Source organism: Anas acuta, chromosome W (genome assembly GCF_963932015.1).
Source record: "Anas acuta chromosome W, bAnaAcu1.1, whole genome shotgun sequence".
Lineage (NCBI taxonomy): Eukaryota > Metazoa > Chordata > Aves > Anseriformes > Anatidae > Anas > Anas acuta.
In genome coordinates, this window is record NC_089016.1 from 1795918 (window position 1) to 1813986 (window position 18069).

Here is an 18069-nt window from a genome sequence, read left to right on the forward strand (position 1 = left end):
TAACCAATGGGTGGAGCTGTTTTAATGAATGGGGGGCGGGGATAATGAACAGGGGGCGTGGCTTGAGGGCGGGTGGGCGTGGCTTGAGGGCGGTGGGCGTGGCCTGGGGGCGGGGGGCGTGGCCTCACCACTTGCCCCGCTTGCTCCAGTCCTTGGGGGTGAAGTGCAGGCACTTGGCGTCGATGCGCAGCACCCGCTTCAGCATCGCCCGCTCGTGGCCCTCCACGATGTCCCCCGACAGCGTCAGGATGTACTGGCCCTGGGGGGGGGTGGGGGGGGCCGGTTTGGGGGTTTTCGGGGGTGTTTGGGGGGTTAGGGGGTTGTGGGGGGGGGGGGTTGGGGGTTAGGGGTGGGGTTTGGGGGGGGTTGCAGGGGGTGGTTGGGGGTTAGGGGTGGGGTTTGGGGGGGTGTTTGGGGGTTAGGGGGTTGTGGGGGGGGGGGTTGGGGGTTAGGGGTGGGGTTTGGGGGAGTTTGGGGGGGTGGTTGGGGGTTAGGGGTGGGGTTTGGGGGGTGTTTGGGGGTTAGGGGGGTTGTGGGGGGGTGTTTGGGCTTGGGGGGGATTGGGGGAGTTTGGCGGGTGTTTGGGGGGTTAGGGGGTTGTGGGGGGGTGTGTTGGGGTTTGGGGTGGGGTTTGGGGAGTTTCGGGGGGTGTTTGGGGGGTTAAGGGGTTGTGGGGGGGTGTTTTGGGGTTTGGGGTGGGGGTTGTGGGGGAGTTTCAGGGGGTGGTTGGGGGTTAGGGGTGGGTTTTGGGGGGGCTTGGGGATTGTTTGGGGTTTAGGGTTGGGTTTTGGGGAGGTTTGGGGGGTTGTGTGGGGTTTAGGCTTGGGTTTAGGGGGGGTTGCGGGGGTTGTGTGGGATTTAGGGTTGGGTTTTGGGGGGGTTTGGGGTTTAGGGTTGGGTTTAGGGGAGGTTTGGGGGGTCGTGTGGGGGTTAGGGTTGGGATTAGGGGAGGTTTGGGGGGGTTGTGTGTGGGGTTTAGGTTGGGTTTTGGGGAGGTTTGGGGGGTTGTGTGGGGTTAGGTTGGATTTAGGGGAGGTTTGGGGGGTTGTTTGGGGGTTAGAGTGTTTTTTTTGGGGGGGGAGTGGGGGGAGGTTGGGGTTCAGGAGAGCATTGGGGTTTTTTTTGGGCGGTGGGGGGGGGTTTGGGGGGTTTAGGGTTGGGTTTTGGGAGGGTTTGGGGGTGTTGTTGGGGTTTAGGGTTGGGTTTGGGGGGGGTTGGCGGGCTTTTTTGGGGGTTTAGGATTGGGGTTTGGGGGTTGTGTGGGGTTTAGGGTTGGGTTTAGGGGAGGTTTGGTGGGTTGTTTTGGGGTTAGGGTGTTTTTTGGGGGGGAGTGGGAGGGTTTGGGGGGTTTAGGGTTCGGGAGGGCATTGGGGTTGGGTTTTTTTTTGGGTGGGGGGAGGTTGTTTGGGGTTTAGGGTGGGGGTTTGGGGGAGTCGCGTGGTTGTTTGGGTTTAGGGTGGGTTTTTGGTTGGCTGGGGGGTTTGGGGGGAAGTTATTTTGGGGGAGTTGGGGGTTGGTTTGGGGTTTTTTAGGGGAGTGGGAGGGTTTGGGAGGACATTGGGGTCATTTGGGGGGGTGAGAGTTTGGGGGGGTTGGTTACGGTTTAGGGTTGGGAGGGTTTGGGGGGTTGTTTGGGGTTTAGGGTGTTTTTGGGGGGGAGGTGGGAGGGTTTGGGGGGTTTGGGGTTCAGGAGGGCATTGGGGTTGGATTTTTTTGGGTGGTGGGGGGGTTGTTTGGGGTTTAGGGTGTTTTTTTTTGGGGGGGTGGGAGGGTTTGCGGAGTTGTTTAGGGATTCTTTTGGGGGGTGGGAGGGTTTATGGGGGGCTTGTTTGGGGTTTGGGAGGGCATTGGGGTCATTTTTGGGGGGGTGGGAGAGTTTGGGGGGGTTGGTTAGGGTTTTGGGTTGTTTTTTTGGAGGGTTGGGGTTTAGGGTTGTTTGGGGGGGTTGGGAGGGTTTGGGGGCTTGTTTGGGGCTTAGGGTGTTTTTTGGGGGGGTGGGAGGGTTTGGGGGGCTTGTTTGGGGTTTGGGAGGGCATTGGGGATGTTTTGGGGGGTGGGGTGTAGTTTGGGGCTGGTTGTTGGGGGATTATATGGGGTGGGATTGTTTTGGGGGGGGTTGGGGGGTTTGTTTGGGGGTTGCTTTGGGGTTTGGGTATTTGGGGTTCAGGGCTGGGCTTGTTTGGGGTTTGGGGTTGTTTTTTGGGGTGGGGGGGGCCGCACCTTGTAGTAGTTGATGAGGTTGAGGTACTGCAGGGTGGAGATGACGTCCTCCTTCTTGATGCTGGTGATCTCGCTGATCTCGCTGGGGTTTGGGGGCGACAATCAGAGCCGGGACCCCCCCCTCACCCCTTCAGGACCCTCCTCACCCCCCCCCAAAAACCCCCATAACCCAGGTATTTTCCAGAAACCCCCCCCAGGATATTTTCTCCTCCCTACAGGCCATCCCACAACCCCCCCTCCCCAAAAAAAAAATAAAACCTGGGCTTACCCCAAAAAAATCCCCCTTGGACCCCCAGCCCAGACCCTCCACCCCATCAGGGCCCCCCCAGAGCTGGGACCCCCCCCCCCCCCCATGGACCCCACAAAGCCCCCAGGGATCCCCCCCCTGATTTTTCCCCCATAAAACCCCCTTTACCCCCATAGGGCCAAGGTTTTGGGGTGCGTAGGGGGCGGGGCTTAGGGCAGGGGGCGGGGCTCACTTGATGGTGATCTGGGGGCGCTCCCCCCCCTCGGCCTTCAGCCCCATCAGGATCTCCAGGATGGTCTGGGACCAGTAGCTGCGGTAGGACAGCAGCCCCAGGTCCGACAGCGGCTTTTCGGGGGTCCCGGTCTTCCCCTCCACCTTGGACAGCTCGTAGCCTGCAAGGGGGGGACACAGCGGGGGGGGTTTGGGGGCCCTCCGGGAAGTTTTGGGGGCCCCCGACCCAGTTTGGGGGTACCCAGTCAGCTTCTGAGGTCCCTTGGTGAACGTTTGGGGGTCCTCGGTCAACTTTTGGGGTGCCTTGGTGACCTTTTGGGGGTCCCCATCAACTTTAGGGAGTCCTCAGTCAACTTCTGGGGTGCCTTGGTGCCCTTCTGGGGGTCCCCCGTCAACTTTGAGGGTCCCTCATTCAAGTTTTGGGGGCCCACAGTCAACTTTTGGGGTCCCTTGGTGACCTTTTGGGGGTACCCAGTCAACTTTTGGGGTCCCTTGGTGACCTTCTGGGGGTCCTCAGTCAACTTTTGGGGTCCCTTGGTGGCCTTTTGGGGGTCCTCAGTCAACTTTTGGGGTGCCTTGGTGACCTTTTGGGGGTACCCAGTCAACTTTTGGGGTCCCTTGGTGACCTTCTGGGGGTCCCCCGTCAACTTCAAGGGTCCCACATTCAAGTTTTGGGGGTCCACAGTCAACTTTTGGGGTCCCTTGGTGACCTTCTGGGGGTCCCCATCAACTTTGGGGGGTCCACAGTCAACTTTTGGGGTCCCTTGGTGACCTTCTGGGGGTCCCCATCAACTTTTGGGGGTCCTCAGTCAACTTTTGGGGTCCCTTGGTGACCTTCTGGGAGTCCACAGTCAACTTTTGGGGTCCCTTGGCAAACTTTTGGGGTCCCTTGGTGACCTTCTAGGGGTCCCCCATCAACTTTTGGGGGTCCTCGGTCAACTTTTGGGGTGCCTTGGTGACCTTTTGGGGGTCCCCATCAACTTTAGGGGGTCCTCAGTCAACTTTTGGGGTCCCTTGGTGACCTTTTGGGGGTACCCAGTCAACTTTTGGGGTCCCCTGGTGACCTTCTGGGAGTCCACAGTCAACTTTTGGGGTCCCTTGGCAAACTTTTGGGGTCCCTTCTGGTACCTTCTCGGGGTCCCCCATCAACTATGAGTGTCCCTCATTCAAGTTTTGGGGGTCCACAGTCAACTTTTGGGATCCCTTGGTGCACTTTTGGGGGTCCTCAGTCAAGTTTTGGGGTCCCTTAGTGAAGTTCTGGGATCCTTCAGTGAAGACTTAGGGGTCCTTGGCCCAGTTTTGGGGTCCCCAGCCAAGCTTTGGGGGTACCTAGTCAAGTTTTGGGGTCCCTTAGCAAAGTTGTAGGGTCCTTCACTGAAGTTTTGGGGTTCCTCAAACAAGTTTTGGGGGGCCCTGGTGGAGTTTTGGTACCCTTCAGTGTGTTTTGGGGTTCCTTTGGTGGAGTTTTGGGGTCCCTCAGTGTGTTTGGGGGGTCTCCTGATAGAGCTTTGGGGTCTCTTAATGGAGTTTTCAGGACCCTCCATGTGTTTTTGGGGTCTTTCAATAAATTTTGGGGGTTCTTCTGGAATTTGGAGCCCCTTGACACATTTTTTTGGGGTCCCTCACTACGATTCTCAAACTCTCAGTGGACTTTGGGTGTTCCTTGTATTTTTTTGGGGGGTTCCCTCAGTGGACTTCTTGGTTCCCTCTCGGAATTCTGGAGCTCCTTGATGGATTTTTGGGGTCCTACAGTGGGATCTGAGTTTTTTAGGTTCCCTTTTGGGGCCTCAACATCCTTTTGCCACCCCTTGGTGGATTTTTGGGGCCCTTCGATGTATTTTCAGAGTCCCTTAAAGGAATTCTCCTCTCCCCGTGAGAGTTTTGGGGATCCCTCAGTGGATTTCTGCCACCCCGGGGTAGATTTTCGTGGTCCCCTGTAGGGTTTTTCCCCCCCCCTGTTTTTTTTGGAGGTGCCGGGGAGGGGTTTTGGGGTGCCGGGGGGGCGCTCACTGAACTCGATGAGCAGCTTGCCGTAGCCGCGGCGCTGGTAGGGCGGCAGGGTGAGGATGCAGGCCACGTTGTAGTCCTCCGTCGACTCCTTCTCCTGCACCCACACATCGGGGGGGGGACCCCAAATCCTCCTCAGCACCCCGAACCCCTCCCCGGGTCCCCCAAACCCACCTTCTCCCCCTGTTGCACCCCCCCAAGTCCCCTTTCTCACCCCCAAAACCCTCTGCTGACCCCACAGATCCTTCCTGCCTCCCAGGAGCCCCCCTAAAATCCTTTTGTGAACCCCAAAACCCCTCCTGCCCCCACGGAGCCCCCCTAAAACCCTTTTTATGAACCCCAAAATGCCTCCTGCCCCCCCGGGGCTCCCTCTGATTTTCACCCAGACACCCACAGCAACCCCCAGGAGCCCCCCGAGACCTTTCCCTAAACACCACGTCCTCTCCTCTCCCCCAGCGACCCCATTAACCCCCCCTCCCCGCCCAGAACCTCCCCAAAGCCCCTTCCCCAGACCCCAAACTCCTCTTTTAGCCCCCCCAGAGCCCCTCAGGACCCTTCCTCACTCCACGACTGCCACCCAAGGACCCCCAAGCCCCCCCAGGAGCCCCCAAAACCCTTGCCTAAGCCCCCCAGGCACCCCAAAACCCCTCCCTAAGCCCCCCAGGAACCCCAAAACCCTTTATGAAGCCCCCCCAAACCCCCCCCTTTTTTTTTTTTGACCCCCCCAGACCTTGGAGAAGTAGCCGACGATGTGGAAGCCCTTGCAATCGTACTCGGTCATGACGTAGAAGAGGAAGGGGTCGGTGTCGTAGTAAAGGGTTTTGTGGTCTAGGAAGCACTTGGCCAGCAGGCACAGGTTCTGCGAGTAGCTCTGGGGGGGGGAAATGGGGGGGGTCAGCGGGATTTCAGCCCCCCCGGACCCCAAAAAAATCCTCCAAGCCCCTCCCCTTCGATTTTTACTTTGTTCTTGCGGCCGTCGATCTCGAAGAAGGAGATGGTGCCCTTGCGGTAAATCTCGTTGCCCGGGGGGTGCCGCAGGTCGCATTTGGTCTGGGAGGGGGGCAAAAAAAAGGGTAAGGGGGGGGGAAACGGGGTAAATGGGATTTGGGGGAGTGGATGGAGGGGATTATGGCCAGGATGGGGTCAAAAGTGGCAAGGAAGGGGCTACAAACGGTGCTCTGGGGGTGCAGATTTGCTCCTGGAGTGGGTAAAAAGTATTGGGGGGGGGGGGGGGGGAGGGGGGGGCAGATTGCCCCTGGGGGTCCTGGATTTGCCCCTGGGGGTGGCAGCGTTACCCCGGGGGGGGGCTGATGCTGTCCACGGGGGTCCTGGGTCTGTCCTGGGGGGGGTTCAGTGATGCCCCAGGGGACCCCATTTCACCCAGAGGGTCTCAAATCCCCCCCTGGGGGGGGGGGGCAACATTACCCCAGGGGGGTGCAGTGTTACCCCGGGGGGGGGCTGATGCTGCCCACGGGGGTCCCAGGGGTTTGGTGATGCCCCTGGGGGACCCCATTGCGCCCTGGGGATCCCAGATTTACCCCTCGGGGGGGTGATTTTACCCCCTGGGGGGGCAATTTTACCCCCCAGGGGTGGGCTTGTTACCCCTGGGGGGGGCTCGTTACCCCCGGGGGGGGGTCGTTACCAGATGTCGCTGGAGGCAGCGGAGGCTGTGGCCGTATTTGAGGCAGAACTCGCAGAGGTAGAGGACGGGCAGCGCCGTCAGCTCCTGCGGGTAGGGCGAGAAGTACCAGGGCTTGAGGCGATGGCGGCCCAGCTCGATGCACTCGATGTTCTTCATCCGCGTCACGATGTCGTCGTGGCTGCGGTCCGACACCAGGCTGCCCGTCATGCGCGGCGCCGACGGCGCGCCGTCCGAGGAGTCCTGCGAGTCCTGGGGAGGGGGGGACAAGGAGGCACCCGGGGGTGAGGCCCGCACCCAGGGGTGAGGCCCGCACCCAGTCCCAGAAGCCCCCATCTTTATTTTCCTGTGTTTTAGGCGTTTTTGCCTTGTTTTTGCCTTGTTTTTGCCTCTATTTCCCCATGTCAAGGCCTTTTTGCGTTACTTTTGCCTCAGTTTCCCCATGCCGAGGCTTTTTTGCCTTGTTTTTGCCTCAGTTTCCCCATGCCGAGGCTTTTTTGCATTGCTTTTGCCTCAGTTTCCCCATTTTGAGGCCTTCTCCCCTCATTTTGCGTTGCTTTTGCCTCAGTTTCCCCATTTTGAGGCCTTTTCCCCTCCTTTTTGCGTTGCTTTTGCCTCGGTTTCCCCATTTTGAGGCCTTCTCCCCTCATTTTTGCATTGCTTTTGCCTCGGTTTCCCCATTTTGAGGCCTTCTCCCCTCATTTTTGCGTTGCTTTTGCCTCGGTTTCTCCATTTTGAGGCCTTCTCCCCTCATTTTTGCGTTGCTTTTGCCTCGGTTTCCCCATTTTGAGGCCTTTTCCCCTCCTTTATGCATTGCTTTTGCCTCGGTTTCCCCATTTTGAGGCCTTCTCCCCTCATTTTTGTGTTGCTTTTGCCTCGGTTTCTCCATTTTGATGCCTTTTCCCCTAATTTTTGCGTTGCCTTTGCCTCGGTTTCCCCATTTGAGGCCTTTTCCCCTCATTTTTGCGTTGCTTTTGCCTCGGTTTCCCCATTTCAAGGCTTTCTCCCTCAATTTTCCCTTGTTTTTGCCTCAGTTTCCCCATTTCAAGGCCTCATCCCCTCATTTTCATGTTGCTTCTGCCTCAGTTTCTCCACTTTGAGGCTTTTTTCCCTCATTTTTTCCCTGCTTTGGCCTCAGTTTCCTGTTTCAAGTTTTTTCCCCATGTTTTCTTCCTGCTTTTGCCTAAGTTTCCTCATGTCCAGGCTTTTCCCCCTCATTTTCGTGTTCTTTTGCCTAAGTTTCCCCGTTTTGAGGCTTTCTCCCTCAATTTTCCCTTGTTTTTGCCTCAGTTTCCCCATTTCAAAGCCTCATCCTCTCATTTTCACGTTGCTTCTGCCTCATTTTCTCTGTTTTGAGGATTTTTTCCCTCATTTTTTTCCCAGCTTCTCTCTCAGTTTCCCTATTTTAAGGCATTTTCTCCTGTTTTTGCTTCAGTTTCCCCATTTCAAGGTTTATTCCCCATGTTTTCTTCCTGCTTTTGCCTCAGTTTCCCCATTTTGAGGCCTTTTCCCCTCATTTTTGCGTTGCTTTTGCCTCAGTTTCCCCATTTCAAGGCTTTCTCCCTCATTTTTCCCTTGTTTTTGCCTCAGTTTCCCCATTTCAAGGCCTCATCTCCTCATTTTTATGTTGCTTCTGCCTCAGTTTCTCCACTTTGAGGCTTTTTTCCCTCATTTTTTCCCTGCTTTGGCCTCAGTTTCCTGTTTCAAGTTTTTCCCCATGTTTTCTTCCTGCTTTTGCCTAAGTTTCCTCATGTCCAGGCTTTTCCCCCTCATTTTCGTGTTCTTTTGCCTGAGTTTCCCCGTTTTGAGGCTTTCTCCCTCAATTTTCCCTTGTTTTTGCCTCAGTTTCCCCATTTCAAAGCCTCATTCCCTCATTTTCGCGTTGCTTCTGCCTCGTTTTCTCTGTTTTGAGGCTTTTTTCCCTCATTTTTTTCCCAGCTTCTCTCTCAGTTTCCCTATTTTAAGGCATTTTCTCCTGTTTTTGCTTCAGTTTCCCCATTTCAAGGTTTATTCCCCATGTTTTCTTCCTGCTTTTGCCTCAGTTTCCCCATTTTGAGGCCTTTTCCCCTCATTTTCGCATTGCTTCTGCCTCAGTTTCCCAATTTCAAAGCTTTTTTCCCCATGTTTTCTTCCTGCTTTTGCTTCAGCTTCTCCATTTCAAGGCTTTCTCCCTCGTTTTTGCCTTGTTTTTGCCTCAGTTTCCCCATTTCAAGGCATTTTCTGCCTGCCTTTGCCTCAGTTTCCCCATTTTGTGGCTTCTTTTCCCCTCATTTTTGCCTTGTTTTTGCCTCAGTTTCCCCTTTCCCCCTCCCTCCCTCCCTCCCGCCCCCCGTCGGGCCTCAATTTCCCCATTTCAGCCCCAATTTCTGCCCCCACCTCGTCGGTGCCCAGGCAGGCCGACTTCCTCTTGCGCCCCGGCTGGGCGGCCACGGCGCGGCGTGCGGAGCCATTCTGCAACGGGACCCCCCCAAAAACACCGTGAGACCCCCCCCAAAACACAGTGAGACCCCCCCCCAAAACACAGCAAGACCCCCCCACATCTGGAGACCCCCCCCCATATCCAGAGGACCCCCCCCCATAACCATAGGAACCCCCCCAAGCACCACAGGACCCTCACCCTAACCAGAGACCCCCTCCCCTAAATGCCATGCCCCCACCCCCCCCATATCCAGAGACCCCCCCATATCCAGAGACCCCCCCCCCCAGAACCAGAGACCCCCCCCCAGCACCACAGGAACCCCCCAAAACCAGAGACCCTCCCAGGGACCCCCCTGACCTCTGACCCCTCCCAAAATCCCCCCCCCGAAGTCCTCCCCCCCCCAAGGGCCATGGACCCCCCCCAGTAACCCCAAAAATCCAGGACCTCCCCCCCAAGGACTGGCCCCCCCCCCCCCCCAGAAGCTCCCAGTTGAGTCACTGGGAGAACGCAGGCAGGGTTACTGGGAAGACTGGGTGGGGACTATAGGGGTGTTAATAGGGTTTTATTGGGTTTACTGGGCAGCTACTGGTTTTACTGGGAGGTACTGGTGAAGAACTGGATGGGTACTGCTGTGTGGTAGCTGTGTTAATAGGGTTTTATTGGGTTTACTGGGCAGCTACTGGTTTTACTGGGAGGTACTGGTGAAGAACTGGATGGGTACTGCTGTGTGGTGGCTGTGTTAATAGGGTTTTACTGGTTTTACTGGGGCATACTGGTGAAAAAAATGAATGGGTACTGCTGTGTGGTAGCTGTGTTAATAGGGTTTTAGTGGGTCTACTGGGCAGCTACTGGTTTTACTGGGGTATACTGGTAAAGAACTGGATGGGTATTGCTGCGTGGTGGCTATATGAACAGGGTTTTACTGGTTTTACTGGGGCATACTGGTGAAGACTGGGTGGGTACTGCTGTATGGTAGTGGTGTTAATAGGGTTTTACTGGGTTTACTAGGCACCTGCTGGTTTTACTGGGCGATACTGGGGTCAAGAAGGTGTTACTGGGAGGGTGATGCCAAACTCTTACTGGTTATACTGGGAAATTACCAGTTTTAATGGGTAATTAATGAATTTCAGAGGGGATGAGGGCTTTATTGGCAGAAACTGGAAAGTTACTGGGGTGTTACTGGGAAGCTACTGGTATTACCAGGAAGTTACTGGGCAGTTACTGGTGTTACTGGGCAGTTACTGGTGTTACTGGGAAATCACCGGGCGGACCCGATGAAAATAAAGGATTACGGAGGAGGTGTTAGTGGTGCTGAGCCGCTACTGGTGTTACTGGGGGGGTCCTGGTGTTACTGGGAGCACTACTGGGGGGTTGCTGGTGTTACTGGGGCTTACTGGTGTTACTGGGGGGTTACTGGTGTTACTGGGCTCACCTGGGGGAAGACGGAGGCCTGCGAGGTCTCGGTGGCGGCGGGGACGGGGGTGGCCGGGGACACCACTTCCACCTTACGCTTCTGTGGGGACAGCAGCTCCCAGTCCCTCCCAGTCCGTCCCAGTCCCTCCCAGTCCGTCCCAGTCCATCCCAGTCCCTCCCAGTCTCTCCCAGTCCCTCCCAGTCCCAGGCACGGGGACCAGTAAGCAGTGCTTTGGGGCTGCTGCCCCCCTCCTGGGGCTGTCCCCCCGGTCCCCAATCCCACCCCAGTGCTCCCAGTATCACCCCAGCAGCCCCGCCCAGTGGTCCCAGTATGGTCCCAGCCCCGGGGCGTGGGGACGCTCTGGGGGACACCCGGTAATGGGGTTGGGGACGCCTGGGGGGGGGGGTGGGGGGAGCTATGGGGACAGGAATGAACCCAAAAGGGGACGGGGACCCCTTGGGGACAGGGACAGGACCCCCAATGGGGGCGGGGACCCCTTGGGGACGGGGACAACCCCAAAAGGGGACGGGGACCCAAAAGGGGACAGGAACAACCCCAAAAGGCGACAGGGACCCGTTGGGGACAGAAATGATCCCAAAAGGGGACGGGGACCCCTTGGGGACAGGGACAGGACCCCAATGGGGGCAGGAACCCCAAAAGGGGACGGGGACCCAAAAGGGGACAGGAACAACCCCAAAAGGCGACAGGGACCCGTTGGGGACAGAAATGATCCCAAAATGGGATGGGGACCCCTTGGGGACCCCTTGGGGACAGCGGGGGGGACAAAACCCCATGGGACTGAAAAAAAAAAACCCCAAACCCCGCTGGGGACCCGCTGGGGACACGGGGCCACCTCGCCACGATTTGGGGTGCAGGGGGGGGGGGACAACGAACCCGCTGGGGGAGGGAGCCCGGGGGCCATGCAGCGCTGTGGGGCCGGCTTTTGGGGTCATTTTGGGGGCCGTTTTTGGGGTTATTTCGGGTGGCCGTTTTGGGGGTGATTTTTGGGGCCGTTTTTGGGGTCGCTCGGGGCCGGGGTTACCGTGGGGCGCTGGGCGCCGGGCGGGGGGGCCGGGGGGGGCTCGGCCGCGTTCTCCTGGGGCAGGTGGAAGCGGAGGGTGAGGGGCACCGGCCCCGACCCCAAACCCGGTGGCCCCGGTGGCCCCGGCAGGCTCTTCCCGCTGGCGGGGGCCGCCGGCAGCTCCAGGCTCTTCCTCTGCGCCGGGAGGAAGAGGAGGCATTTAGGGGGGGGGGGGAAGGGAAAAAGGGGGGGGGGGGGACGTGGGGACACGGGGACATGGGGTTGTCCCCCCCCCACGTGGCTTTGGGGACAAAAGGGCCGGCCCCCTCCCCGGTGTCCCGGGGTGCCGAATCGACCCCAAAAGGCTCCCGGGGTCCCCAGCGGGTTCCTCCCCCCCCCTTTTTCCCTTCCCTCCCCCACCCAACCCCATGGGTCCCCCCGGGATGTCCCCGAGGGCCCCAAAAGGTTTTGGGGTGGCCCCGAAGGCTTTTTGGGGTGGGTCCCCTGTGGGGTTTGGGGCTGGTCCCTGCGGGTTTGGGGGGGTCCCCGGCAGCACCCGGTGGCCCCCGCTGGACCCCGTTGGGTCCCCAAGGGGTCTGGGGGTCCCCAACGGGCTTGGGGACGAGCCCCCGATGGCTCCGGGTGTCCCCATGGGGTTGGGGGCTGTCCCCTTTGGGGGCTGTCCCCCTTTTGGGGGCTGTCCCCCTGTCCCTGGTGTCCCCATGGGGCCGTTCCCTTGTCCCCGCTGTCCCTTTTTGGGGTTGTTCTATGCCCGGGATGTCCCTTGTCCCCACGGTGTCCCCTGCCAGCCCCCATGGGGCCGCGCCCTGTCCCCATACTGTCCCCATACTGTCCCCACACTGTCCCCATCCTGTCCCTGTCCCCATTAACCCCGCAAGGCCCCATTCTTTGGCCCGGCGGTGTCACCTGTCCCCATAGCATCTTCTGGGGTCATCCCCTGTCCCCAACGACCCCACAAACGACCCCCCCCTCATCCCCGTGGTGTCCCTTGTCCCCACCACCCCATATAGGGCCACCCCTCATCCTCGGGGTGTCCTCTGCCCCCCCAAGCCCCCACGGGGCTGCCCCACGTCCTTATAACGTCCCCCCCTCCCCATTATGCCCTATGGGATCCCCCCCTGGCCCCACAGCGTCCCCTATCCTCATGACCCACCCTGTAGGGCCACGTCCCGTCCCGGCTGTCCCCCCCCAGCCCCCCCCCCCCCCTTTGGTGTCCCCATTGCTGTCCCCTCACCGGGTCAACGCTCGGGGGAACCGGGCCGGGAGCCGGGCAGCCCGTTCTTGGTGGGGGTCTTGGCCTCCTTGCGGGGTCCCCTGCACCCGCTGCAGGTCCAGGCGCTCGGGGGTCACCCATTCGTCCAGGCGCTTGTTGACTGGGGGGGGGGGGGACACATCTGGGGTGACATCGGGGTCCCCTCTGTGCCCCCCCCCCCCGTCCCCTCCCCGTGACCCCACTCACAGTCGATGTAGTGCACGTAGAAGAGGCGCCGCCCGCCTGATGTCCTTCACGCTCAGGATCTCGGCCAGCGCTTTTTGGGGGGGGGGGTGATGTCACACACCCCGGTGACATCACACCCCCCCCCGGTGACGTCACACCCCCTCGAGTGACATCACGCCCCCCTATGATGTCAGCCCCCCCCCCCCACCCCCCAATGGCTCCGCTGACCCCAAGGCTTTGCCCCCGCTGTGCCCCCCCCCATGGGTCCCCCCCCCACCTCCAGGCCCCGCCCCACTCCCTCCAGGCCACGCCCCCTCCCTTTAAGCCCCGCCCCCTCCCCAAGCCCCGCCCCTCCCTCAAGCCCCGCCCCCTCCCTCAAGCCCCGCCCCCTCCCTCAAGCCCCATTTCCGGAAGCCCCGCCCCCTCCCTCAAGCCCTGCCCACCTCAACCCCCCCCAATCCCCCCTAAGCCCCGCCCACCTCAAGCCCCGCCCCCTCCCTTTAAGCCCCCTAAGCCCCGCCCACTCCCGTTAAGCCCCGCCCCCCTCCGTTAGGCCCCGCCCCCTCCTTTTAAGCCCCGCCCCTTTCCCTCAAGCCCCGCCCACCTCAAGCCCCGCCCCCTCCCTTTAAGCACCGCCCACCTCAAGCCCCGCCCCCTCCCTCAAGCCCCGCCCCTTCCCCTAAGCCCCGCCCCCTCCCCAGTCCCTCCCGTTAAGCCCCGCCCCCTCCCCAAGCCCCGCCCACTCCCTCAAGCCCCGCCCCCTCCCTTTAAGCCCCTCCCCCTCCCGTTAAGCCCCGCCCCCTCCCGTTAAGCCCCGCCCCGCTCACGCCACTCGTCCTCGTTGTCCTGGTTGCGGCGCAGCACGGGCAGGCGGCAGCCCTCCGACACCTCGGCCTAAAGGGGCCGCCGTTACCGGGGGGGGGAGCCCGGAGACCCCCCCCGAGCCCCCCCGGGACCCCCCCGAGCCCACCCCGGTTCCCCCCCCCCTCCCGCCCCTTCCCGGCACCCCCCGCGCGCCGCTCACCGCCTCCGCCATCTCCCGGCCGCCGCTTCCGGGTGCCGGCCGCCACTTCCGGGCTTCTGGCGGCGGGAAGCCCCGCCCCTTCCGGTTAGGAACCGTTTCCGGGTCACGTGGGGGCGGCGCCACTTCCGGGAGCGGCCGCGCGGCACCGGCGGCGGCGGCGGCGGCGGCGGCGGCGGCGGCGCCGCGATCGCGTCCGGCCCCGCCCCGCCCCGCCCCGGCCCCCCCCAGCCCCTCCCCCCCCCTCCCGGCCGTCGCCATGGAGACCGGTGAGCCCCCGGGGGGGAGGGGGGAGTGCCCCCGGAGGCGTGACGTCACGGGCGGGAAGGAGGGGAACCCCAATGACGTCACGGGGGGGGCGTCAGCAGGCTCCAGGGTTAACGGGGGGGGGGGGAGGGCGTCATCAGGGGGGTCCGGGGTTAATTGGGGTGGGTTTGGGGCGTAATCAGTAGGTTCCGGGGTTAACAAGGGGTTTGGGGTGGTTTTGGGGTGAAATCAGGAGATTCCAGGGTTAACGGAGAGATTTGGGGTGGTTTTTGGGGCGTAATCAGTAGGTTTTAGGGTTAACAGGGGTGATTTGGGTGTATTGGGGTTGTCATCAGTAGGTTCCAGGGTTAACAGAGGGGTTTGGGGTGGTTTTGGGGTGTAATCAGTAGGTTCCAGGGTTAACGAGGTATTAGGAGTGACTTTGGGGCATAATCAGTAGGTTTTAGGGTTAACAGGGGCGATTTGGGCATATTGGGGTTGTTGTCAGTAGGTTCCAGGGTTAACAAGGGGTTTGGGGTGGTTTTTGGGGCATAATCAGTAGGTTTTAGGGTTAACAGGGGCGATTTGGGCGTATTGGGGTTGTCGTCAGTAGGTTCCAGGGTTAACAGAGGGCTTTGGGGTGGTTTTGGGGTGTCATCAGTAGGTTCCAGGGTTAACGGGATATTTGGGGCTGTCCTCAGTAGGTTCCAGGGTTCACAGGAACATTTTGGGGCTGTTGTCAGTAGGATCCAGGATAAACACGGGATTAGGGGGGCGCTGTCAGCAAGTTCCAGAGTTAACAGGGGAATTTGGGGGTAGTTTTGGGGGCATAATCAGTAGGTTTTAGGGTTAACAGGGGCGATTTGGGCATATTGGGGTTGTCGTCATTAGGTTCCAGGGTTAACAGAGGGGTTTGGGGTGGTTTTGGGGTGTAATCAGTAGGTTCCAGGATTAACAAGGGGTTTGGGGTGGTTTTGGGGTGAAATCAGGCTGTTGTAGGATTAACGGGATATTCGGGGGCATCGTCAGGAGGCTCCAAGGTTAATGGGGGGAGTTGGGGGGAGTTTTTGGGGCATAATCAGTAGGTTTTAGGTTTAACAAGGGGCGAATTGGGGTTGCCCTCAGTAGGTTCCAGGGTTAACGGGGGATTTGGGGTTGCCCTCAGTAGGCTCCAGGGTAATCACGACCGTGAGGGGGTTTTGGGGTGGGGGGGGGGCCTCATCTAATGGGGGCGCAGGGTTTGGGGTCCCCCCTCACGAACCCCCTCCCCCCCCCCCCCAGATCTGCCGTTCTTCCTGCAGCCGGACTGGGGCCAGCAGGGTGAGTGGGGGGGGGTCCCAGGGGAATTTTGGGGTGGGGGGGTCTTGGGGGGGGGGTCTTAGGGGTTTTGGGGGGGGCCTGGGGGTGTGTCCCAGGGGTTTGGGGGGGTCCTAGGGGAGAGGGAGGGGTTTTGGGGGGGGTCTTTGGGGGAATTGGGGTCCTTGGGGGGGATTTGGGGAGGGGGAATTGGGGTCCCTGGAGGGGAGGGGTGGGGAGGGGTCCTCGGGGGGGGATGGAAATATTGGGGTCCTTTTGGGGGGGTCCCTGGAGGAGGGAGGAGAAATTGGGGTTTTGGGGGGGATTTTGGGAGGGGGGGGGGAAATTGGGGTCCCTGGGGGGGGGATATTGGGAGGGAGGGGTCTGGGGGGGGGATTTTGGGGGGGACCCTGCTTGGGTTTTGGGCTCTCTGGGGGGAATCTGGGGTCCCTGGTTGGGTTTGGGGGTCCCTGATGGTTTTGGGGGGGGTCTCTAGGGTTTGGGGGGGGTCTCTAGGGTTTGGGGGGGGTCCCGGGGGTGACCCGTTGCCCCCCCTCCCCGGGCAGAGGTGGGGGGGGGCGCCCCCTCGGTGGAGATCCTGGAGCAGCCGAAGCAGCGCGGGATGCGCTTCCGCTACAAGTGCGAGGGGCGCTCGGCCGGCAGCATCCCCGGGGAGCACAGCACCGACAGCACCCGCACCCACCCCACCATCCGCGTGAGTTACAAACCAGTACAAACCAGTATAAACCAGTATAGACCAGTATAAACCAGTACAAACCAGTACAGGCCACTAGGAGCTGGGAACATCCCCTTGATCCCACCCCAGTGTCCCCCCTGGGTCCTGTCCCCGGGGAGCACAGCACCGACAGCACCCGCACCCACCCCACCATCCGCGTGAGTCGCCAGTACAAACCAGTACAAACCAGTATAAACCAGTATAAACCAGTATAGGCCGTCAGGTGATGGGAACATCCCCCTGATCCCCTCCCAGTGTCCCCCCCGGGGTCCTGTCCCCGGGGAGCACAGCACTGACAGCACCCGCACCCACCCCACCATCCGCGTGAGTCGCCAGTAGAAACCAGTACAAACCAGTATAAACCAGTATAAACCAGTACAGGCCACTAGGAGCTGGGAACATCCCCTTGATCCCACCCCAGTGTCCCCCCCGGGGTCCTGTCCCCGGGGAGCACAGCACCGACAGCACCCGCACCCACCCCACCATCCGCGTGAGTTACCAGTACAAACCAGTACAAACCAGTATAAACCAGTATAGACCAGTATAAACCAGTACAAACCAGTATAGGCTGTCAGGAGATGGGAACATCCCCCTGATCCCCTCCCAGTGTCCCCCCGGGGTCCTGTCCCAGGGAGCACAGCACTGACAGCACCCGCACCCACCCCACCATCCGCGTGAGTTACCAGTACAGACCAGTACAAACCAGTATAGACCAGTATAAACCAGTACAAACCAGTATAGGCCGTCAGGTGATGGGAACATCCCCCTGATCCCCTCCCAGTGTCCCCCCCGGGGTCCTGTCCCCGGGGAGCACAGCACCGACAGCACTCGCACCCACCCCACCATCCGCGAGTCGCCAGTATAGACCAGTATAAACCAGTAAAAACCAGTACAAACCATTATAGGCCGTTAGGAGCTGGGAATCCCCCCCCGATCCCACCCCAGTGTCCCCCTCGTGGCCCTATCCCCAGGAAGCACAGCTCCTGCATCCGCCCCACCATCCGTGTGAGTCACCAGTATAGACCAGTATAAACCAGTATAAACCAGTACAGGCCGTCAGGAAATGGGAACATCCCCCTGATCCCCTCCCAGTGTCCCCCCGGGGTCCTGTCCCCGGGGAGCACAGCACCGACAGCACCTGCACCCTCCCCACCATCCGCGTGAGTTACCAGTACAAACCAGTACAAACCAGTATAAACCAGTATAAACCAGTACAGGCCACTAGGAGCTGGGAATATCCCCTTGATCCCACCCCAGTGTCCCCCCTGGGGTCCTGTCCCCGGGGAGCACAGCACTGACAGCACCCGCACCCACCCCACTATCCGCGTGAGTCGCCAGTACAAACCAGTACAAACCAGTAAAAACCAGTATAAACCAGTACAAACCAGTATAGGCCGTCAGGTGATGGGAACATCCCCTTGATCCCACCCCAGTGTCCCCCCCGGGGTCCTGTCCCCGGGGAGCACAGCACCGACAGCACCCACACCCACCGACAGCACCCACACCCACCCCACCATCCGCGTGAGTCGCCAGTACAGACCAGTACAAGCCAGTACAGACCAGTAGAAACCAGTAAAGATCAGTAAAAACCCGTACAGACCAATATAACCAGTACCCACCAGTGTAAACCAGTACAGACCACTAGGTGCTGGGAACCCACTCCGGTGTCCCCCCTGTGGTCCTGTTCCTGGGAGCACAGCACCCACACCCCCCCCCCAGTGAGTCACCAGCATAGACCAGTATAGACTGTTAGGCACTGGGAACACTCCAGTCCAACCCAGTAATGTCCAGAGACCCCCAGTACACCCCAGTAGCCCCCCAGAGGCTTCCAGTACATCCCAGTAAACTCCCAGAGCTTCCCAGTAACGCCCCAGAGCACCCCATTAACTCCCCAGTACACCCCAGTAATCTCTCAGTATCCCCCAGAAGCCCCCCAGAGGCTCCCAGTACAACCCAGTAATTTCCCAGATCCCCCCCAGTACACCCCAGTAACCTCCCGGAGCCTCCGAGTACATCCCTAGTTATCTCCCAGTCCACCCCAATAGCCCCCCAGTAACCCCCAATACACCCCAGTAACACCCCAGTGCCCTCCCAGTAACTCCCCTGTACTTCC

At 60.2% G+C, this 18069-nt stretch overlaps 2 protein-coding genes across 2 annotated transcripts in view; one reads left to right on the top strand and one right to left on the bottom strand.

Moving 5' to 3' along the window:
* KAT5 (lysine acetyltransferase 5) lies at positions 1 to 13939 on the bottom strand. Its single transcript, XM_068664891.1, is given in 17 exon segments — positions 1 to 259; positions 2221 to 2302; positions 2700 to 2859; positions 4709 to 4802; positions 5436 to 5576; positions 5666 to 5755; positions 6348 to 6596; positions 8721 to 8795; positions 10196 to 10276; positions 11220 to 11393; positions 12348 to 12355; positions 12463 to 12532; positions 12534 to 12592; positions 12679 to 12715; positions 12717 to 12748; positions 13485 to 13551; positions 13682 to 13939. Coding segments are annotated over 17 exon segments (1812 nt in total). The 3' UTR covers positions 1 to 124.
* RELA (RELA proto-oncogene, NF-kB subunit) overlaps positions 13857 to 18069 on the top strand; it is a 16434-nt gene continuing 12221 nt past the window's right edge. The window contains 3 exon segments of the mRNA XM_068664889.1: positions 13857 to 13947; positions 15206 to 15244; positions 15787 to 15935. Coding sequence (XP_068520990.1) covers positions 13938 to 13947; positions 15206 to 15244; positions 15787 to 15935 — 198 coding nt within the window. The 5' untranslated portion in view covers positions 13857 to 13937.